At 36.1% G+C, this 18215-nt stretch overlaps 6 protein-coding genes across 6 annotated transcripts; all 6 read right to left on the reverse strand.

Annotated features, from left to right (window-relative positions):
* Positions 1-3563: 3563 nt before the first annotated feature.
* GCK72_023524 (uncharacterized protein) lies at positions 3564-4130 on the reverse strand (the record flags this gene model as incomplete). The annotated part of the gene is made up of 1 exon (XM_053735429.1): positions 3564-4130. The coding sequence occupies one exon, from the start codon at positions 4128-4130 to the stop codon at positions 3564-3566; it is 567 nt and encodes a 188-aa protein (XP_053578995.1).
* Positions 4131-4772: 642 nt separating this feature from the next.
* Positions 4773-5975, reverse strand: GCK72_023525 (uncharacterized protein; the record flags this gene model as incomplete). The annotated part of the gene is made up of 3 exons (XM_053735430.1): positions 4773-5021; positions 5080-5776; positions 5902-5975. The coding sequence occupies 3 exons, from the start codon at positions 5973-5975 to the stop codon at positions 4773-4775; spliced, it is 1020 nt and encodes a 339-aa protein (XP_053578996.1).
* Positions 5976-6520: 545 nt separating this feature from the next.
* Positions 6521-8203, reverse strand: GCK72_023526 (uncharacterized protein; the record flags this gene model as incomplete). Its single annotated transcript, XM_003102619.2, has 7 exons — positions 6521-6946; positions 6998-7124; positions 7169-7293; positions 7340-7493; positions 7538-7701; positions 7864-8015; positions 8065-8203. The coding sequence occupies 7 exons, from the start codon at positions 8201-8203 to the stop codon at positions 6521-6523; spliced, it is 1287 nt and encodes a 428-aa protein (XP_003102667.2).
* Positions 8204-9061: 858 nt separating this feature from the next.
* Positions 9062-11420, reverse strand: GCK72_023527 (uncharacterized protein; the record flags this gene model as incomplete). The annotated part of the gene is made up of 6 exons (XM_053735431.1): positions 9062-9224; positions 9273-9358; positions 9407-10143; positions 10195-10742; positions 10787-11126; positions 11171-11420. The coding sequence occupies 6 exons, from the start codon at positions 11418-11420 to the stop codon at positions 9062-9064; spliced, it is 2124 nt and encodes a 707-aa protein (XP_053578997.1).
* Positions 11421-13732: 2312 nt separating this feature from the next.
* On the reverse strand, positions 13733-14660 carry GCK72_023528 (uncharacterized protein; the record flags this gene model as incomplete). The annotated part of the gene is made up of 4 exons (XM_003102625.2): positions 13733-13762; positions 13808-13953; positions 14396-14526; positions 14572-14660. 4 exons carry the CDS (start codon positions 14658-14660, stop codon positions 13733-13735), a joined length of 396 nt encoding a protein of 131 aa, XP_003102673.2.
* Positions 14661-15689: 1029 nt separating this feature from the next.
* On the reverse strand, positions 15690-17856 carry GCK72_023529 (uncharacterized protein; the record flags this gene model as incomplete). The annotated part of the gene is made up of 8 exons (XM_053735432.1): positions 15690-15836; positions 15885-16185; positions 16265-16515; positions 16560-16827; positions 16875-17204; positions 17250-17348; positions 17393-17461; positions 17723-17856. 8 exons carry the CDS (start codon positions 17854-17856, stop codon positions 15690-15692), a joined length of 1599 nt encoding a protein of 532 aa, XP_053578998.1.
* Between the last annotated feature and the right edge of the window lie 359 nt (positions 17857-18215).

Consider the following 18215-nt stretch of genomic DNA (forward strand, 5'->3'; position numbering starts at 1 on the left):
GGAGGGTGAAGCGCATTTTTTTTTCTTCGAGATTCTAACTCCGGCGACGACACCAGCTTGATTAGAAGAAGGAGTGGGAAGCAGAGGAGGGGAAGAAGAAAGTTCGGGTGCTAAACAACAACAATGGGTTTTTTGACACTATCACAAACATCGGTCATGTTTATGCCATCAGTTCTGTAAGAATTGTATAACTGGTCCAGATTCATCCATAATCAATTGTTGTGGTTAGTTTGAGAAACAAATTTATAAATTTGACTAAAGTGGGAAAATAAGGTGTATTGTTAAAGTAACCTAGCTCAACACTGGAGCAGTGTGAGGTTCCCGAAGCGGTTCGGGAAGTTTTCCCGGTATTTACCGGGAAATTTTCGGGAAATTTCCCAAAACAGCATTTCCCGGGAAATGTTTCCCGAAAGACTCACACTGCACTAGAGTTCAGAGGGAAAAATTGAACAGAGCTGATATGAAACATGTTGAGATAAGGTTACAATTGAAGTTTGAATAATGAAAAATCAGTTTGTGACTGAATAAAAAGTCATTTTCACATTGCATGGTATACAATCCGTTTTTTTTGAAAATTCTCAAGAATGCAACATTTGAACAAAATGCAACATGGAAAAAGAAGAAACAAAAAAGCCACACCTTATCAAGATGCTAGTTGTGTTTGCCCCTCAAAATGTTGAATGGACTCTTGGGAGTGAGGTCACTCAACACATTCTAACACAAGAACCTAGACTTAATCTTTGAAAAAGCGACGTATTAGAGACCTTCGAGCTTTCACAAAGAGTTAAAGTTCAAAGTTAGGGCGGAAATGGTTGCAAAAAAGATAGAGGGGGGAGCGTCGACTGGGTGTAGAAATAAGAATAAGAAGAAGCAGAAGAAGAAGTTGAGTAAATGTCAAAAGAAGTTATTTGCATCTGCCGATCCTCAACATTTTCTTCTTTTTCCGTTTCGTTTTCAAAATTGTTGCAAACAGAGTGTTATGTCAAGAAGAGATTCATCTGATGACAACCATGACACTTTTTTCTCCAAGTGGTCCACCCTTCCCCAAAAAGAGTGCGCGGACGGCAATAATCACCCTTGGAGTCTTGTGTATATGTTGCATGCGGTTTGACAAGAGAGAAACAGCAGAAAAATGTCAGTCTGTTGCGAGTTGTTTCGAGCTGACAAAAAAGAATAATGACATCTAGCCAAGGAATATTTTCGTGTTAAGGAACCCCACAATCTGTTCACATTTGTTTGGTCACGTGTTGTCGTTATGTTTGTTCGAGTTATTTTTTACTGAAAACTAAACTCGCTGCTGAACAAATCCCTTTTTACCAAACTAGTGTTCCAAAACAGAGAAAACAACAAAACATGCTCACACCAGACAAACTGATTCTTTTGTTGAGCAAAACTAGGAGCAGCAGTGAAAGTTCAAGTCATTTGCATAATAAAATTTGTTTGGCTTTGGTTGCACTTTTAGTAGAATTTTATGTACCAAAACTCAGAAAACCGGTTTTTTTTTTCAATTTCGCTGTCGTTGAAATGTTTATGCGCCATTGTATTATGGTATTGCAGAACTCTTTATTAAATTTGCTGTAAAACCACAATACATAGCAAATGCTTGTGTAAACATTTATTTTTTCGAACATAAATTCACGCAAGTACATGTTATGTGTTTTGTATTAATCAGATGTAATTAAAATGAAGTATGACAATAGTTTTGAGTGGTACAGGATCAAAACTAAAATTAACCTAAAGACTTGCAGTAAATCATTTATCTTACAGACACTTCTTAAATACAAGCTCCCAATTTTCGAAGGCGTATCAAGAGCTGTTTTTCTCAGTGAGTACTTACCTTCAAACGAACTCCCAATTACTGTGAATATTGTAGTTGATGCTGATGTTCTTCATTCTCTAAGACGCAAAAAATGAAGATAAATTTAAATATGAGAAAAGTTTAAAATATTATGAAAAATTACACAAGTTTAGTTCTTCCTTTATAGGGTGTGCCGGCCGATTCTACCATGCAAATCAATTTCAATAGATTGTTTCCAAATACGAAGCATAATCACCACCTTCTGTATCATTCCTGCAATATCGAGCTTCCATTTCTTTCACCGTCATCCTCGGGATCAATAATTAAGGGACCGAAAATGTTATCCAGTTGTTCTTTGTCTTCGAACTTCTTATAATCATACACATGGTTTTTATTAGGTTGGCAAGAAAGTTTTTGTGCATGTTTTGTTTCGAATGCTGCCAGTCAATCGACAAGAATTAAAACCACCTCCGCATACCACTTGTTAGATAAACTCTCTGTGATTCTGATAGCAGTCAGGAATTCCCCCCGACGCTTCTCTTCTGCAAGAGCCATGTCTATCTTTATTCTTGACCGACAACTCTTACAGCAATATTTTTATTTCCGCTTTCCATCTAATACCAAAATTTCAAAATTTGTGCAACCAACAGGAAAAGTTTACAAGGATGAATTCTTCTTTTGGCACACTATAAGTAATTAAGTTTCCAACTTTGAGAAATGCAATTTTTCTGTGGTCGAAGTACCACGTACTAAAAGTGCATATGAATAGGATTTGTACATGCTGTGAGATGTAGAAGGAGAGTTTCCATCTCAATCTTCCTGTGAGTTATCAATGATAATCACTACTACTTATAACACAATCGGAAACTTTTTGAAATGTGTCGGCAACAATAAAAAAAGAGACATTGAACAGTCATATTTTGGCTAAGATCCGCGTTCAGTGAAAGGTAGACATGCGGCTTCGAATTCTATCTCCTCTTTCAAACTTCAATCGACTTAACCATTTGGGTATCACTGATAGAGAGTGGGTATTGCACATAAACTACCTCAGGGAAACCCACCGACTTGTCGTTGATCAAACGCTGGTAGACATCATCAAAAGGGAATCATACCCAAAGAAAATAATGACCCTAATGTGGAGGACCCAACACAACGTATATGATTGGAAAATGTGAAAAAATAATCGTCTACTTCTGTTCTTTTTGTGTGCAAAAAATCAAAACTATACGTGAGTCTTCAGCTCCACACGGTCAAAAAGTCTGCCACCTCCATAATGTTGCATATCCGCTAGTTGCATTCCCGACAAAATATTTTCTCACCTATTATTGGAAAATAGTTTTTAATTATGCAAATTAGAGCTCGGACCTTCTTCTAACGAATTACTATAAATTCGGGGTAATTCAGCGCTCTGCCGCTGAACAGGACTTCGATACTTGAAGTCAAGTCGAAAAATGGGTGGAAGTCTATTTTGCCTCGAAACAACCGGAGATCTGCCAGGATGATATCGGGAACCTATCCAGTAAATTGGAGACAGTTGTGGACTAAGATGGTTACTATGTTTGGTATTTGGAATGCTTCCTGTTTGAGTAAAAACAACTTGAGTCATGCACAAAAACTTTCTTGCCAACCTAATATATATTGTCGTTGTCATGAACATCTGCAATCAAGGTTTTGTAATATTTTTACGGTTGTGAAACCTATTCGGTCCACATTGATTTGAATTAAAGTCACAAAAATTGTTTTAAATTTTTTCGAAGAATCACAACTAAAACTTGTGTATAGAATGCTTATTACAAGAATATTTTGTAGTTTTGTACGTTTGATAAAATGAGTATCTTAACTCTTTGAGAAAAATTAAATCCCCTGCTGTAACCGTCATAATTTTTGTCTTCAAGCGAGAAATATGTGCGAAGTTGCGAACTGATGCATTGACGACCAGTCCTTCAACATAAAACTCTTCAATATTCTTCCAGTGCTCTATCTGCACAATTACATTCATTTCCAATGTACGATCATCGTGATTTTTGTATGCATTGCTCAACCAAAGGGTTTCCAATGTCTCTGGGTAGAGAAATGGAAGAACTAGCATAACGTGTTTCTGGTCCAGCACATCAATAAACAGAGAGCCAATTAGAAAAATTTCAGCTCGTGATGTCAGAACTTGTTTCAATTCCGTCAGAAATGTCTCGATTAGTCGATTCATCGTTTGTTCATTAACTCGATTTTGATTGAGTTTTTCATAATTATCAATCTGGATATCAAGTGACATAGGTTCGGAAGCAGGCTTCTGATTTTTCAATAAAATCTCCAGGTCGCTGTGGAACGCCTTCATAAAGTTTATGCCATCAAAAATTCGTTCCTGTTTCTGATACCCAGATGTTGTATTCCTAGTGAATGTTTTGATCTAATATTAATTTTTGCGCCTCTCTCGTTTTCAAAATCGTATGGCTCGTTTTCAACACCATATCATTCAATGTAAGCCTAAATCTTACACAGTTTTGTTTGAGTAGATTTCCATTTATTTGAAGACAAAATAATATAAAAAACATAAAAATAAGAAGAAGAAAAGATGCAGGTTTTGCAAAAAAAATTACGAAAAGATGAGAAATGAAGACATAGAAGCTTTCAAAAAGACAGGAAAAAATGATAAAGATAGATAATATTTTTGTTATTTTGTATTTGAATAGTAACCGTTATTGATTCAAATCTATTTATAAATCATAGCCTTAACTGATGATGAAATTAAAAAATAGGAGATAAACAGTATATTGTTTTTACGGAAAAAGCACCCAAACTCGAATTTGAATGTTGTCATAAAAAAGATAATTTGAAATTTGTGAATGTTTGTTGCAGTTCTAACCTAGAGTAACATACTGATACTAAAAAACAACTATTTAGTTTTTTATCCCATTTGTAATTCTGCAAAACGTGTACTTACTTATTGCAAAAAATGAGAGTATTACTGGCATTTTAACTACTCAACCTCAACGTTACTTGGAACTTCTGATTTTTTAATAAAGGAAAAGGATATACAGTTGTCACTAATGTCTACATTTATAAAAAGCACGTTGTTAGAATTATGTTTTGTATTAAAATACAAATATGTGGTGTCCTCGAGCAAGTCGATATTTCTTCCTAGCGCTTGAAGAATTTTGTCTTTTTGCTGTAGAATATTAGTATTGAAATTAACAGTTTTTTCGTACTCTGTTGACTGGAGAAACATCTGTAAAATAGTCCATTTCAAATGATTCATGAAAAAAGTGATATCCTGAGTAACTGACCTCTTTTACAATCTTGATCTTGTGCGCAATAAAATTTGTATAATGAATGTCGGAAATTTGAAAATGTGCAAAGTGTTTCATTTGTACTGAAGGAAAACGCCACGAATCCATTGTGATATGTTTAGTTTGCTTCCAATGATCCAATCTTACAATTTCGGTAATATCCATTACAGCATCTGTACTTTGTGTATTGTTTATCACAAGCCAAACCAAGGGCTTCGAATCAAAACACTGCAGAATTTGAGCCACTTCAGTCGGATTGAATGCCTCAATACTGATAGTCTCGACTTGAATAGCTTCTCTTCTCAGTTTTAGAATTTTTTCGAGTTTAGTTGCAAAAACGTTTTGATGAATGGAATTATGTGTAGTAACAGAAAAACTTCTTAGCGTTGTTCTTACGCTGGTCAGTAAAATTTTCAAGTCTCTCCAAAAAACATCCTTGTAGTGTTCATTCTTCACTATTGTTACTTTTTGATCGTGTCGTGTAGGTTGCCATGTGACTTTACACCCGTCTTCTTTTGTCATGTATTGCAATCGCACTGATCTCCCTTCCATGCCATTCCAAACTTTTTCAGTACTCATTGTTGCAATGATTCGATCCTCTCGTTCATAAAATGAGATGGAACGAATACGTGGGTCGAACTGCACAGCTTCCAAAAAGTTTCGCAGCTTCCAGCAAGTTTTTCTCGTGTTTTGACTGAATATAAAAATTAGTTTTCAAAACTTGTGTCATGTTAGATATTCAATTCGTATGAAAGTTTCAGTTATCTAAAAAAAATAACTAAATTTTTCAATGATATCAATCAACAGATAAAAACTTACATGGTCATGTAATCCAAGTAACTCATAATTTCGGTCATTGCCACATCTGGCATGTCAAGTAGAGTTTTCGTCATTACCAAATTTTCTGAAAAAAGTAAATGCTTTTCTGACGTTTGCGATAAACAAAATTTCTCTCAATCAAGAAAAAGGCTAAACCACATAACCAATAAGGTCATAATATTTGAATTCTCAAAAGTCCGCAAACACTGTCGGTGCAAACACCACATCCCACGACAAGAAGACAAGAAGTAAAAGAGTAGAAGAGTAGTAGACAGTAAACTAGAGCTTGTTTGTTGAGACTGTCTGTGAGATATTATCAAATTTAATAACAAATCATTTTTTGATTATCACGGTGACAAAAATGTAATTGCTGTTAGCTATTTTATTTTTTATATTTTTTTTTGAAATAACTACACCTCAAATTTTCAGGTAAACCTCATATTTATTTTGAAGTACTCAGAAGAATAATTGTTTTTTATTGATTCTAGGTTTTATTCCTTTTTACTTATTGAAACCATTCATAGTTTGTGTGAAAAAGTGATTAGTTTTAAATAAGCTTTATAGTTCTTACTTTAAAAAAAATCAATATTGAGAACATTTCTAAAAAATCAAAAACAATTCATCGCAGAAGCAATGCTTTCACAAGCTCGTTTTTACGAATGGACTCCTTGTCCTCCTTCATCGGTACTATCAGCAAAACGTTGGCTCCAACTAAGCTGCCAATATTCGAAGAAATTTGATTTCCTGTGACATGGGCAATAGGAAAATCCTCATCCTCGAGTTCCTCCAAAAAAGCTCTCACGTATTCTGGTCGATCACCCAGCTTAATGTCATGAGCCAAGCGAACTGTGATTCGGGTATGTTGAGTTTTTGTATACCCAGCAATCGTACGTGCCAGTGGAACAGCAAACAAGTGAGAACAGACCCAAGCAGATGCGGGGTTTCCAGGGAGAGCCAAAACAGTTTTCAGACTATCATTTCCAAACCGACCGGTTGCCACTGTGCAAGGAAGACCAGGTTTCATCATCACTCTGCCGAATTGAATCTAAAAAAAAACGTATACTCATTTTCGAACGGTTCGAACTTCGATTAGTACCTGCATTCCGATATCGATAAGAACTTCTTTGATATTATCCTTTTCACCCATGCTGACACCACCTGTAGTCACAACGATATCGGATGTTTTCAGAATTTTTGACAGTTTCTCCTTGATGCTTTCAAAACTATAAAACAGCTTTTTTCAAAAGCCTTTCTGATTGACACTCACTCATCGGAAACCCTTTCACCATCAATCGCATGAAAACCGTATTCGGTGAAAAGAGCTAAAAGTTGAGGTCCGTTCGAATCTCGAATCATTCCAATCGGAACATCCTCACAGTCAGGTGAAACTAGCTGAAATAAAATTTATAAAATAATTCTAGATTGTGATACACTCTACCTCGTTTCCAGTGGAGACTACAGTAATAACTGGTTTTTTGAAGACAAAAATGTTTTTAATTCCAAACGCCTTCAATATTCCAAATTCCGCTGAACCAATTTTTGTTCCAGATCTGACAATAACATCTCCTTGGCGAGTTTCCGATCCAGGTTCTCTGAAAATTGATGAATTAGCTTCCTTGGCTGGTTTAACTCCAACCTTATATTTGTACCAGTGGAGATGTGCTCCTTGAGTTGAATTTCTAGTTCTTCCTCGTCATCAGTTTTTTTTGTGCAAATTGTGTGCTCTACCATGACCACAGCAGTTGAGCCTTCTGGAACCACTCCGCCGGTGCTAATGCGAACACACTGGCCTGGTTGAAGCTGAAATAGGCTTATTTTGAATGTCCTGGAACGCTTTCTGAAAAGTTTCAAGCGGAAATATAACTGATTCTAGAGAAAATAATGCCAAAATAGATGGATCAATTACTAAAAAGTTAAAAACGAGTCCTACTCAATACTCAAGAAAATATCAAAATTACTTACCACTCCATCATAAATAGCTCCTGCTAGAGATACACCAATAACCGTCTTAGTACTGCTACCATCGTTTGCTATGATAGCATATCCATCCTTTGTAGAAACCCGAGTCCGTGGCATATTTTCAGTTGACTTTACGAAATTCGCAGCAATTTTACCTGAAAAAGTACTATATGCACTTTTTTATTTTGTTTTCTTCATTCTTACCCAAAATTTCTTGAGAAACAGCTAAAGATTCAATGTTCTTTGCCATTTGTTTCCCAATATTCTTCATTATCTCCTCAGCTTCTTTCATGGGAATCGCTAAGTACTTGCTTTGGCGGTCGCGGAGGGCAGGTGGTGGCATCTCTTCCTGAAATTGCGCGTTAGGTCCTGTAAAGTAGGAAAAAAGTAAGAAAGAAAGCTAAAACAGTTTGAGAGAATGAAAAATTGAAACTGGCGAATGTGAAAAGAAAAAAATGAAAAGAAACGACACAATTTTCTGCAACGAGCGAGAAATAAACAACAACGATAGCCAACAAACAAAGAAAAAACATAGAGATAGATGACGAGAGTGGATGACGAGAAGAGACGCAGACGGTGAAACCGGTCTAATGTAAGGTGAACGGAAGATGATGATGGAAGAAGGGTCCGTCTTCGTTTGTGTGTGTAGAGGACACCTCATTCAATCGTCTTGTTTTGTTCCTGTGTGTAACAAATCAAGATGATGAGAGTAACTGCGCGACCAATCGCCTTGAAATAACTTGGCTATTGGTGGTTAGCGGACAGGGGTATCATATTAAGAATGATATCTATTTGCAAATTTAATTAGAAAGTTATTTTAAAATTGATTATGTTCGAAGAAATAAACAGGAAGGTTCGTGTACTAAAACAAAATAAAGGTTGACATTCGAAAACTGAACAAAAAATTGAGAAGATTTGCTCTGTTGACAACAACTAAGTAAACTGCGTTATCAGTGATGTTTGTTTACAATCACAGTGTTCTTTAAAAAACTTGTGATCAAACCGTTTGACTAGTTACATTTTATTGTAGTAAATACTTTTTTTTAAACAACGCATCTTTCTGTAGGCCATCATCGTTGAACTAGATAATGGATTTTTTACAACTGCATAATTTTGAAAATTAATATTTATATCTAGAAACAAACAGAAAGATCTTGTTAATATGACACAATGAATTAATTTCTCACATCGTTTCCAATCTTCACACTTTTGTGTTTTCATCTTCTTTAATTTCTTCAACCCAACTGCTCTCCTGCTTTTTTGACTCTAGCACTGGTGTCACTTTCCCATTTTCAACAATTGGATCCAACTTGGCAGAAGTTCTTCCCGTTCCCATAATCGATTCAATCAACATTTTTTCAAGTCTGAAATGGTTAAATATATTTTTTACTGCGTTCAGTATGATTACTCACTTCAATGTTGGAACTTCAAACATGCAACTCCAGAAGAAGGCAAAAACATAAGAGAGGAGTGTGGCAGGGATAGAAGTGTAGGTGAACTGAAGTTTAATCATCAATGATGTTTGATTTTTTATCCTATTACTTACCACTTCCCAAGCAGAGTAGTAATGAATTGGGTGACCTCCAACATTCAAAAAATAGAACAGAACTATCCAATGAACAATGTAAGCGCAATAGGACAGTCTGCCAAATGGTTGCCAAATTGGATGTGACATGAAGTTGCTGATTGGACCTCCCCAACCCATATGGTTAGCAGCAACAACCCAGCAGATGAAAATACCCCATCCTAGACGATGGAAATTGTAGAATGTTGCTCTTGTGAAAACACTCCAATATGATCCTTTGTCGTAATCATATGTAGCAAAAAGACAGAAAGCAGCTATTACAAATGCTACAATCCATCCAGCCACAGATAATGCCCAGTTGAGTCGAATTTTTCTGTTTCCGTATACAGCAAGTAGGTATCCAGTAAGCATTCCAACGAGATATGGTGGGCATCTAATCCATGGTTTGCTATAAACAATCGAGAAGAAATTTTGAACATCTCCATTTCCAAACATATCAGCGGGTAATCCATAAACTCCAAAAACAATATAAGTTGCAACGATACTCCCGACACAGCCTGCGACAATTAATCCGGTTCCTGCCGCAAAAGAGAAGTAGAGACCAATCAGGACAATTGGAGCAACTAAGTACAGTTGAGTGTCAGCTGCTAAATACCATGTTGGAGCATAACAAGTCACATCTTGTGGAAAATTGTTGATGTAGATCAGATTCTGCCACCACGACGTTTTGCAGGACTCTGCTTGAGCGACTAGTTGATCTGAAATTTGTGTATTTTATAAAAATGTCAATTGTGATGAGCAGAACTTACTCATTTGAGAAGCGGAGAATGGACCCTGAATATATGGAGCGTACACCGTGAAGAAACCGATGAAGAGCATAATTGGAGGAGTGAGTCTTAGGTAACGATGAACATAAAACATGATCCAAGTTATTGGATTAGCCACCATTCTCTTCTTTGGTTTACTTTTGAAAAACAAGTAAGTCACAACGATTCCCGAAAGCACGAAGAAAGTATCAACAGACACGAAGGCATTGAGCAGGAGATGATTCCAGAAATGTTTTGGGAAGTCGATTACCGGCATGAATGTGTCAGAAAATATTAAATAGATGAATGAGTGACCAGTGACAACCCAACACATAGAGAATAAACGGATGCAGTCCAAAGATTTGATGAAGCCTGGTTTCTGTTCCTTTACAGAAAGTAAGAGTTCGGCATTTGTCCAGAAGGAGAACGAGATAAGAATTTTCAGCAGAAGGTTTTTCTCTTGGCCAGATTTGATTCCGTACACAGTGTCTCTAACGTAATCTAATGCAGTAGCAGATAATGCAATAATAACCATGACAATGAGGAATATTCTGAAAGGGATGTCTATAGAAACAATTTTTTTCAATCCACTCACGAAAAACCCCAGAATGGAGTATCCTTTTTTACAGCATATTTCGCACAGTATGATTGACATGCTGTGAATGGATATGGTGAAAGTTGGTTAAAAATGTTGACCATGTCTTGTTGGTCACAAGATTCTGGTAAGCAAACTGCGAGTCTTATGGGGAGCATTGAAAATAGGCTTGACGAAGTAGCAGAGCAAGATGCATTTTTTCCAGGCTTCAAGACAAGGTAACAGTAGTTGGTATTGTATTTCTGACCGCTGGCACGATTACACTCTTGATAAGATCCATCGTACAGTGTCGCTACTTCGAGCATTCCCGGAACCGGAAATTTACCAAAGGCGTCCAATTCTGAAAATTGAAGATGTAAAGTGGTTTGAACCAGATAGAAAAACCTTGAACAGCATAAAGATTGTTTTTCAGAATTTGCAATTCTTTCACAGAGCAGTTTTGTTCAGTTAGACACTCCTCGGATACTGTAGCAAAAACTGCAAGGGATTGAATCCATGTCTCTGTGTCATTGAGACACTGCTTCGAGAGATCGTGAAGTGGTTTTGGTTGGAAAACATCTTTCCAGTCAACCGAAGAAGAAGTGGAATAATGAAATACTGTTAGCAAAATGCTCAGAGATAGTAATGAAGTCATAACTATACTGCCTATACTGTCACTAATACTGTCAGTCGCTTCTTTTATAGTACATTGTTCAATTTTTAAATAACATCATATCATTGATAAATGAATCGGTGACTGATAAAAAGTGTGAACTGTAGTCCTGATTCATTGAATGAGCCCACGCTCCACGCACTGTGACTTGTGTGTCACACATCAACCGGAAAGTCGACAGTAAATCATACGAAGAGGAGCATGAACATCATGAAATATTTAATGATAATACGCCACTAAATGCGAGCACAATTGAAGACATCAAAGTACTCCATCATTTCAGGTACAAAGTCTGGAAAACGAAAAAAGGAATCATAGTCTGTGTGCTCCACATGATTTATTGCCACAAACCCTGCACTACCATAGTTTGTTCAAATGACGACAGTTAGAATATGAACAAATGAGCCAATATAATTTTTTAGTTTTCAGTTGTTTCGTACGTTTTGCGGAGGACGAAAGTAAAAAATGACGAAAGAGAAACTGGTTTCATTTGTGAAAAAACGTTAACTTAGTACCAATAGGGTTGCATTTCTGAAACTTTTTTATATGTGATTCCTTGATACAAAACTCGAATGCTCTCTGTTCCAAATTCTAAATTTCTGCCAAAAATACATTGCTTACGTCATTTTAATTACATCAGTTTCTACCTTTTAATGCACGCGTTTTGTCATAAACTCCTAAACAACAAATCATAATTTGATATGAGTGGTCTAAGTTTTCACAGATTCTTATCAGTTTCTTCTGGTCAGACAAGGAAACCCCAAATGATGTCAACGCAAAAAGGAGTTGATTTTTTGACACTTTGCATACTTTGATTGTAGTTTTTATTCCGATATTTTTGATCGACCGTGACCGAAGTTTTTTTCACTCAGACACGCTAAATACTGAACAAATTTACCGTGTACGATTATGATTCCCTTCAGCCGAAATTCCGTTTCATTCAAGTCAAAATAAACTTGGACCCATTTCTTTCTTCGACTTCAAGTTCGGAAGTCCTATCCTGCGGTAGTACGCTGGATTTCTCTGAACATATGATAATCTACTGGAAGATGGTTCAACAGTTGATGAGAATAAACATACGTCGTCGATTACGCAGCAAAGGAGTTGCGACATTATGGAGGTGACAGACTTCTTTTTGACAGTGTGGAGCTGAGGACTTGTAGTTTTGAATTTATGCACATGAAAAGAACAGCAGTTGAAGATTATAGTTTTGAATTCTCCTATCATATGTATCCGTTGAGTAGATTCAACCACATGAGAATACATAATTTCATTAGGTATAAATTCCCTTTTATGATGGCTGTCAGCGGCTGCCAGCAATGACAACTCGCTGGGCTTTACCGCGGTAGTTGTTGTGCAAGACCCACTTCCTACTTTTCCGCTGCATATCACAGCGTGTACAAATCCTGTTTATATGATACTTTGACTCTCGAAAATTTACATTTCTCGAAGTTGTAAACTCAGTTTTTCAAATTTATACATTTATTTATTGACTGAAAATAAAAATCATAAGAATTACACAAGAGACAGGGTAAAGCCCTTCATGAAGCGACAGACCTGGTATGAGAGCGGAAGTGAAGAAAAACACGATAGTATGGAAGAAAACGATGGGGAACAACGGGAGAACTGATGAAGCTGGTCAAAAATTAAAATAAGGAAAGAAGTAAATAAGTGAAGTAATTGAGATGGGGAGTGGGGGACAAGGTAGGGAGCAGTGTAACAGGAGAAGAATATAGTCTTTTGATTGAATTAGTTGAGAAAAAAATTTCCCAGTAGAAAAAACTCAGGGGAAGATGTGATAGAATTCCAGAGGGGGCTGTAGTAGTAACAAAGTGATTTATGTGTGGGTCTAATTCAAATGAGAGTCATTAGACGTCTAGCAGAATTGGACAGTCTCACAACGAGGAAATGCCGCAGATAAATAGAGTAAGATAAATAGAGATTTAAGTCTGCTATGAAGAAACGATGAGGTCAAGGATTTTAGAGTACGTTTTGCGGAGTCTCGTGGTAAAAGTGATGTGCTGGGTGAGCCCACAAGAATTCAGTAGGTACCTTTAAAGTTTGTGGAGAGGGGAGGAATGGGTCCCCAGGTGATTTCGGGAAAATTGAAATTTTCTGTAAAACAGGAGTAAAGATGGGATGATTCATGAGAGCTTCAAATTCAGAGACGTAAGTGCCAGGAGGTCTATAGACAGTGCAAAAGGTGAAAGAAAAAAAGTGCTAGGAAATGTGACAGAAGGAGCAACCTTGGAACGTTGACTGCTTTCAGAATCACTGGCAGTTCTTCGACGCCCTCATTGGATATTCTCAATGTTTGGGTATTCCTTGAAATAAAATATTATTTTTGTGTAAAATATCATTCAATTTACCTCAGAAAGTAAAGAATGCAGCTCAGTCAACATATCAATCGTTTCTTCGGTTGAATACCATCCTTCAAAGTCACGATAACATGTTTTGAATTCATCATACATTTTTTTGCCCACTCTCAAAGCTGTTCGTTTTTCTTCTTCGGTACCTATAAACCATATCGAGTTACTTTTGTGGGTGCATATTCCCATCCACTTGGACAAGAAGAAGATAATCGCGTTTCTTATCGAAATATGGAGAAGAAATTTTAAATGCAAAATAAAAAGTATTATGCTTTCAATGTAATCAAAACGGTAAGATTCTGTCAAAAAATAAATAAACAGATCAATCTTTTTTTCCTATTCAAACATAGAATACACGTGCAGACTCTCAGTTTATGTCATGATTATAAGGTTTGTTTTCACTGTTTTCATTTTTACTCTAATTTCGTAAATATTTCTTACTCTAAACTTATTTCAAGACAGTGTCCTGAGCAAAAGTACGTTTTGAAACTTAACAAGGTGTGTGAACAAAACAGCTTATCATAGCTCTACAAAAACTTTTTTATTCAAACTAGCAAGTTCAACTTAACATAAGCTTTAAGAACTCACCATTTTTAAGATCTTTAAGAACGCAGATTTCCAAATAAAGGGACCAAGTGTTCCAGAAGTTTGGAAATGTGTTATTTGCCGCCATATCTTTAGATCCGTTCTTCAAACACTTCTTTTCGAACTTGGCGATTCTGTAAATCAATGATCATGAAACTCCACGTGTTCATAAAACTCACCTTATTGACTCGTAGAAGTTCTCTGCCAACAGAAAATTTCCACCGTAAACCAGTGAATCGACAGGATGATCGCCCAATTTTGAGATCATACGTGGTAAAAAGATCTTCCCATATATGCCTAGAAAACTGCAATTTTTGGTCATTTCTCATGGAAATGAATGATTATACTCCACTCTCTTGTCACCTAAAAAATAACAGTTGCTAACAAGAATTGTGGATGTTTTCGTTGTTCAACAATGATGAAAAAGCTTTTTGGACAAAACTGTTTTTCAAAACAAAACAATACGATACAGTCTGTCGTGAATGATCATCATTCATTATAAACTATCATCATTATCACTGTACATTTTCAGTGTAGCCCACGTAGTAGTAGCAGAAACTGGGAAAAAAACTAAAACTGAAAAACAAACACCGAGATTGTAAGATAAAGAACGTGAACTAATTTCCTGGATTTGAACTGTAATTGTCCGCGATTGATACGTTACTTCTTAACTAATTTAAAACCCTGCAAATGTCTTATTATATTTATTCAAAAAACTTTCAAAATAAAAATAGTTCATTCGGTTCATGTGGGGGCATCAGGGAAAGTTTGACAGATCATGTTTCGTGAGAGAAGAGAGAAGAGAAAAATAAAATCCAATAAATGGAATCAGATGATATTGTGCGGCAGGACAGATGTAGAGGTATGGAAGGAATGTGATGGGTGCATGGAAGAAAAACTAATCATAACTATGAGAGAGAAAGAGAAAACAATAGAAACAAAGAGAAAATCAACAGAATCTGAAAAACGAATGCATATGTTGGTGATATCTTGAGTAAAGTTAAATAGAAAGAGATTTTTAGAAACATTGGGGTTTTTCCAATTTTGAAAATAGTAAAGTGAGTACTCTCAAATGAGAAATGCTCGAACAGATTAATTAAACCCAATGTTCTCGTTTTTGAATGCTTAAATCTCAAAAGGGAATGAAATCATTTGGTATTTCTAAGCTCGATACATATTAACCAAATTTCAAGTATTAAAGCAAATGGGAACAATATTCAGACATTGGGAAAAATTATGAGAGTGGAGAATTTTTTTCAAAATTCGTCTATCGATTTTAAGAGATCAGGAAAAAAGATTACTCTTTGAATGGTTTTTTTGTGGACGGGATTTCACTCGGGCTCTTCATTTCCGCCTTTCTTTTGATTGAGAGTGCTTCGACTGGATTTGACGACGTTTGTTTCCCGACCAATTTTGGAGTGAACTCAGATTTGAATGGCTTTTTCTTAAAACAGTCGAGCTTATAAAAATCATTTTCTTTATTTAAACTCACCATATCAAACTTTTTCTTCGACAAGACTCTCTCAAGCATATTCAATAATTCTGTTTTGTCGTCAGTAGAGAAGAGGCCATTGATAGTTGGCTCATGAATCTTTTCTATCAAGGTTGTCAAAAACTGATATCCAACGGACTGGTAGGACCCCAACAAAAGCACATTTGCCTTACGCATGCTGATTGCGCCGTTCAAGTAAACCAATTTCAAATATGCGAACTGCATGTCCCAGAAGTTTTTAAACATTTCCTCACTCTTGCCAGATTTGTTTTTCAGGCATTCCTCTTCAATTTCCATCATTCTGGAATAAATATTTGTTGTTTAAATGCAAAAAAAAAAAGCAAAAACTCTACTTTTCTAGATATTTTGTCATAACTCACTTATAATGCTCATTGAGCTTTGACTCCGTGAGGAAATTTCCTCCATATACAAGACTATTGCAAGGAGTGTAGACAAAATGCAACCACTGTGTTGGAATGAAAGCAAGATCTCCAGGATTCAACTCAATTTTTCGAAAGTTTTTCAACATCTTCGGATTGTCTGTCCACATCGATTTTCCGGTGATCTCTAGTTGTCTGTACGCCTCAATGTTTTCCGCAGTTGGTGGAGCAACATAGAACACTTTCTTTCCCTGCAAAACTTGATTTCAATAATGTCAAAAGGTTGACCACAAACATCATGAACGAAATAATAAACAAATGTTCCTCCAAAATCTACATGCAGATCTGTGAATGCTCCTTTCATAGAAATAATGTAGAAGTTCTCGTATGACGGAATATGATTTTTAAGCTTCTTCAACCACTCTCTTTCTCTTGGAGTAGCATCTGACGTAGCGAAAGATCCCGTTTTCAGTGTGCCGAACCGTTCGTTGATTGCAGCTTTTAATTGTTTGATCATACTCAGGTTCTGCACAAATAGTGGAAGTTTAATAGTACTACTAACTCTGAAAAAACAATAATAATTAATCTATTGGATTACAGATAGCGTTACCTTGTGATTTTGGTGCATTCAAATGAAAGCAAATTCATAATATTCACATTGTCGTTCTCAATACATTTTTCGTTTTCTTTCATGTATTCGATCATTTTTGGAATGGTCATATGGGCGAATTGACCAGTCTTTGAATTACGGACTTTGTATTCACCATCACTTCCTTTGAACAGCTTAGCAACATTATCAAGAGTGACATCAGGCAAAACAAGCCCGATTGCAGCTTTATTGACAGATCTGATAACGACAATTTTTCCAGCCAACATATTTTCCTCGATATCTTTTTCATTTACTATGGCTCCCTTTTGAAATTCCACACAATCTGCTGGTCTGAAATTGAATTTTAAAAAGGTTCTACTTTTTTTTCTAACTTACTCGTTGCTCAAAACGCCACCTTTGTTTTGAGAAAGTCCTTCAATGAATGCATTGCTACCTTGGACTTCTTTAATCCAGTCTGTATCTGCATTTGGTGAACTGAAATTATAATGGTTTTAAAAAAACCGGCATCATCTGAATACCGTGGTTCCACTGGTAGTGGGTCCAATGCAAATGGTTCTGCTCGATTCATTCCAGCGAGGTTTCTTGGGCTTAAATACGCATTATTTAAATTATTAAATTTCCGAAATGATTTTGTTGCAAACATTTGACATGTGGGTTTGTTTCATGAAATTTATTTGCTAGGAGAAATGAAGTAAAATTCATTATTTTGCTATGTTTAGTCGGACGGACAAAAAATTCAATTGAAAGGTTGTACGAAACAAGAATCATTCAGAACTGACAAAAGTTTGAGAATACCCCTAGCATATGACATTTCCAGACTATTTAACTACCGTTTAGCCAAATCGTACCTTCTCTCCATCGAACTTGAAGAGCTGTCCGAAAAGAATCCTGAGCTATATCCAGACATCGGTCCCTCGTCTTCAGTTCCCGTTACGGGTTTTCCATTGGCATGTTTCTCTACCGCCTTTTTGGCCTCGCTCATACTCGTCCAACGATGATTAGATTGTTATTTCGTGACTCCAAGTTTATAGAGTTCTGAATATAATATTTAAAAACTGTATACAAGATGAAAGAGTCTTGAAGAAGGAAAGAATTGATGAAAATCTAAACTACAATACAAAGAAAAATTGTAGATAATGTTCGTGGTTTTTAGTATTTTTCATGAAATCAAGAAGCAAAATGTAGTGTGGAGTCAGAAAGAAAAATCATGAAGTGTGGGACTTGATAAATTGCTATGGGTCATTAAAAATTCCTGAAAAAGGTAGGAAAAAGTCTATTTGTGCGAGATCAGTGACAAAAAAAATTAATGAGAAAGGGCGTGAAACAAGACGGAGCATTTGT

Source organism: Caenorhabditis remanei, chromosome X (genome assembly GCF_010183535.1).
Source record: "Caenorhabditis remanei strain PX506 chromosome X, whole genome shotgun sequence".
Taxonomy (NCBI): domain Eukaryota; kingdom Metazoa; phylum Nematoda; class Chromadorea; order Rhabditida; family Rhabditidae; genus Caenorhabditis; species Caenorhabditis remanei.